The sequence below is a fragment of the Etheostoma spectabile genome, chromosome 8 (genome assembly GCF_008692095.1).
Source record: "Etheostoma spectabile isolate EspeVRDwgs_2016 chromosome 8, UIUC_Espe_1.0, whole genome shotgun sequence".
NCBI classification, from domain to species: Eukaryota; Metazoa; Chordata; class Actinopteri; order Perciformes; family Percidae; genus Etheostoma; species Etheostoma spectabile.
In genome coordinates, this window is record NC_045740.1 from 33,593,732 (window position 1) to 33,598,294 (window position 4,563).

Genomic DNA, 4,563 nt, shown 5'->3' on the forward strand with positions numbered 1-4,563 from the left:
CTCATCATCTCAGCTGGACCTGTAGGCCGTCATATTGTTGCTAGGTTACTTTATAATAAAACATCACATTTTATAAAATACATGTGTTTTGTCTGCAGAAATCTTAATGTAACTAGAAACTAAAGCTGTCAGGTGAATGTAGTGGAGTATAAAGTAGAATATTTCTCTCTGAAATATAGCGGAGTAGAAGTAGAAAGAGGCATGACTAGAAAGAACTCAAGAATATTTGTACTTAAGTACAGTACTAGAGTAAATGTACTTAGTTACATTCCAACATTGGAGAGGGCAGATGTGGCACGGCTGGAGTAGGCAGATACGTTCTTAAAAAAGCTTCTTTAAATTGCATGTAAATTGCAAAAAAGCCAATACCAAACTGCTTTACGTTAAATTCAAAACCAAGCAGTAAATAAAATAAAGCAATACTTTAGACACAGCAATTAAAGATAAACAGAGTATCTGGCATATTAAAATTGTTGTGATTCTATAAGATCGTTTCTCAAGACATGAAAAGCATGCTAATGTAACACATTGAATTACATTGGTTTTTACTCTCTAGTATTTCTTTAAATGGGCATGATAAGGAAGGGTGTGGATTATTAATTTTTTGTTTGTTTGGTTCACCACCAATCTATTACATATCCAACTAAATATTTGCTATTATGTCATTATGTACCTTGTTATGTTTCTCACCAGGTTTCATCAATAAATCGAGTGCTCAGGAACCTGGCCAATGATAAGCAGCACATGGTCACAGTGGGGGCCGAAGGCATGTTTGACAAACTCAAGATGCTCAATGAACAAACCACGTGGGGGGGACGCTCAGGGTGGTACACTGGGACAACGCTCCCTTCCACTGGTAAGACACTCACTCCACTACTGCTACTGTCCTACTACTACCATAGGCTATATTGATGACGTTTCATTTCTATCTAGACTATCTTCAATCTGAGACTATGTTACCTGGTCCTCAATCTCTGCAGGGTAAATCCAGACAGCTAGCTATACTATCTGTCCAATCTGAGGATCATAGTTACCTGGTCCTCAGTCCTGCAGGGTAAATCCAGACAGCTACTAGACTATCTGTCCAACTTAGGACTATGGTTACTGGTCCTCAGATCTCTGCAGGGTAAATCCCGACCGAGGACTATGGTTACCTGGTCCTCAGATCTCTGCAGGGTAAATCCAGACAGCCCCGCCCATGACGATTGTGATTGGTTTAAAGGAATGCCAATTAACCAGAGCACCTTTTCCTCCTATCCCTGAATGCTAGCACCGTGATGTGCTGGTCGTTTCAGTGGCCGTTGCCGTTGAGTTTGGGGTTAGGGTCAGGGTTTGGTGAGCGTCATGTGGCAATGGCAGTTCCACAGATCTGGCAATGCGAGACTACTACCACAGTACTGGGAATGCACTCAGTACCACCAATGAGACAATCTGGGCTCTGTTTTTCTAAAAGTGACCTATTGCAATCTCCAGGCCCGAGCACACTGAGTCCTTTGAGCAATGTTGGTGACAGGAATACAAACAGGCGCAGGCCCGGAAACATCGCTACACTGGCACTTCACCATAGCTGAAGATTAAAATCTGTTACTATAAAAACTCGTGCAGTCGTGCACTTAGCTGCAATATAAGTTGCATGAAAGAAAAAACTACAACAGCACAGAACTGAAAAAAGAAAACATTGTACAGCACTGCATGAGCTTTACAATGAGAAACGTTTGACCTGTTTTTTAACAATTATTATTTAGTTAGTTAATTATTTAAGACCTAGAACACAATTCTTTAGCTCAAACCCTGTAATGCAGGATACAAATAGGCCCTGACATGTCTCAGAACACATGCACACACCCAAATATGCTGCCAATGGCAGACGATGTATACATTGTAAGGTAAACTGACATTTAAATAAATCATGGAAGTAATTGTATTTTTAAATGTGAAATGTAGTTCTGGAGTTCAATTATTCAGTTATTTGTCAACTATTAAAGTAATGGCCAACTATTTTCTTCATGTGGCTTGTTAAATGTGAAAATGTTCTGGGTTCTTCACTCTGTGACAGCAAACTAAATATCTTTGAGGACAAAACGAGACACTTGAGGACGTCATTTTGGGCTCTCCATTTTTTTTCCTCCATTTTCTGACATAAACTGATCAATTAATTAAGAAAATAACTCCGAGATTAATTCATGATTTTCCCATTGTGCCATGCATTTAATTAGTTTTTCACAAAAAAATGGAGCAGCCACAGTAATCGCCCACTTGCGAAATTTACTCAAATTTCCCATTATACGGGACAGAGGACACATTGTATGGAGTTGACAGGAGCAGCTTCCTTTTCCTTTCCTTCAGTGTGTGTGTGTGTGTGGCTGAGGGCCCCATTTGCTGCGTGGAGTAGGCTCATATGCTGCCGCTCCTCCTCCAGCACCCTGGGATTACAACAGGGAAACAAAGTCATGCTACACTGCCACGGCTGCTGCCTCCCCAGCAGTCTGTTTGTGCATCTGTGCATGTGTGTGTGTGTGTGTGCGTGTGTTTGCGTGGGAGAGGGAGAAGGGGCGTCTGCTCTCATTTGCGTCTCTTTCTGCCTGACTGACTGTGACACTGAGCAATGGCTTCATTCTGTTTTGCAGCCTCTGTCTGCTGGGGATAATGAATAATTAGGCTAGCACCACAAAAAACACGCAGTTCCACAGGGGAGCTGGAGTCAAGCTCCCGTCTGCTTGGGGATCACATGTTGGAGAGCTCCACTCTGAAGTGCCCTGTACCTTCACTCATCTTTATCTCACATGTGGTTTCATGGATTATCATCAATGCTCTACGTTGTGTTGTATAGCTGGGAAAACGTGCTGCTGTGCTGATTCCATTCTTTCATGATACATGGATGCCGATTGGATTTGTATTGCAATTTTCATTTATTGTGATTCTAAAAGTATTGCAATTCGATAGTATTGAGAATTGGGATTTTCTTTTCCATCTTTACAAAAACAAAAGTAGAATTCTAGAGGCGATGTATATTATGAGACACTTCAAAAAATGTGTATGGTTTTCTAAGAAGAATTACATCACATCTGAAATTTACTTACTTTATTTACTGTAAAAAAGATAATAACATGTATTTTCAAGCATTTTCTACTTTTGCTCCGTTAAGTTGGAAACGGATATGATGCGATACCACATAAACAGAAAATATTTAGGCGACCCATTGGTAAAAAAGGAAAAATAAATATATCGATTTTAGGGAAAATTAATGATTTAAAAAAATTCTCCCTAAAACAATCATGATACATTTGAGTTTACGTTATTTTCCCCCTTCCCTATTGTGTTGACATAGTATTATAATATTTATTTGGGATATTCTTTTAGTGTTCATTTTTTTTAACAACTCCAGCTTTCATTTTAATTATCTGTTTTTTACTCATAACATATGGTCATGTAGTTGATTGTTCTTCACTATAAGATGTAAAAACCTATTTGAGCCCAACCTCAACTTCTTCTTCCTTCTTTCCTTCCTTCCCTGTTGCAGAGTGTCCACAGGCAGAGGGGGGGGACAACGCCGTATCAGTCAGCTCTAACGGCGAGGACTCAGAGGAGACGCAGATGAGGCTTCAGCTGAAGAGAAAACTGCAGAGAAACAGAACGTCTTTCACACAGGAGCAGATAGAGGCCCTGGAGAAAGGTAACTGATCACAGATGAGGTCAAATGGTTTGGTGATGAGTGGTAGAAGAATGAATCAGATCTTTTACTTAAATACGAGGGCAAATAAAACACTGTAAAGATACTCTGTTACAAGTAAAATAAAAGTATGTAAGTATCATCAGGAAAATGGAACTAAAAGTACTCAATGCGGAGAAGTCTTCCCATTTTAGAAACTGGAAATTATCCAAACAGTTGGGCTGGACATTTTGGCTGCTTTATCATTGGGTAGTTTAATTTATAACAACACATTGTATTTCATGAACTACATGTGTTTTGTGTGCAAAAATCTTAATTTGAAAAGTGACAAGTAACTAAAGCTGTCAGATGAATGTAGTGGGGTAAAAAGTAGAATATTTCTCTCTGAAATGGAGTGAAACAGAAGTAGAAAACAGCATGACCAGAAAAGACTCAAGTAAAGTACTTGAGTAGTAAATGATCTTAGTTACATTCCACCACTGGCGAAGATGACCGTGTGTAGAAAAGACATTTTCACACAGGGTTCTGTCTACTGGTTTTTTATCATAATACAAGCTGTGCAGTTGTCCAGACGGAAAGTTCATGGAAATACTAAATGTGATTCAGTGAAATATCCGTTGTAGCACGTTGTAGCACAGCCATTCACAACATCACAGAGGATGTTGGAAAGCATTGCTCTCTAAATGGTCTGTCCTGATGTAAATCAAGTGGAAATGATGTTACCATGAAATGACACAATGTGTCTTTGTTTCAGAGTTTGAAAGGACTCACTATCCAGATGTGTTCGCCCGAGAACGCCTGGCCAACAAAATAGATCTTCCAGAGGCAAGAATACAGGTAGGCTCTATTATATCTGTGTGTGTGTGTGTGTGTGTGTGTGTGTGTGTGTGTGT

The 4,563-nt window shown here is 39.6% G+C and overlaps 1 protein-coding gene across 5 annotated transcripts in view; it reads left to right on the plus strand.

The window, feature by feature from the left end:
* LOC116694569 (paired box protein Pax-6) overlaps positions 1 to 4,563 on the plus strand; it is a gene marked incomplete at its 3' end in the record, with an annotated part of 28,417 nt that overhangs the window by 21,221 nt on the left and 2,633 nt on the right. For all 5 annotated transcript variants that reach the window (XM_032524351.1, XM_032524352.1, XM_032524354.1 and 2 more), the window contains 3 exon segments: positions 694 to 856; positions 3,521 to 3,673; positions 4,425 to 4,507. In XM_032524351.1, coding sequence (XP_032380242.1) covers positions 694 to 856; positions 3,521 to 3,673; positions 4,425 to 4,507 — 399 coding nt within the window.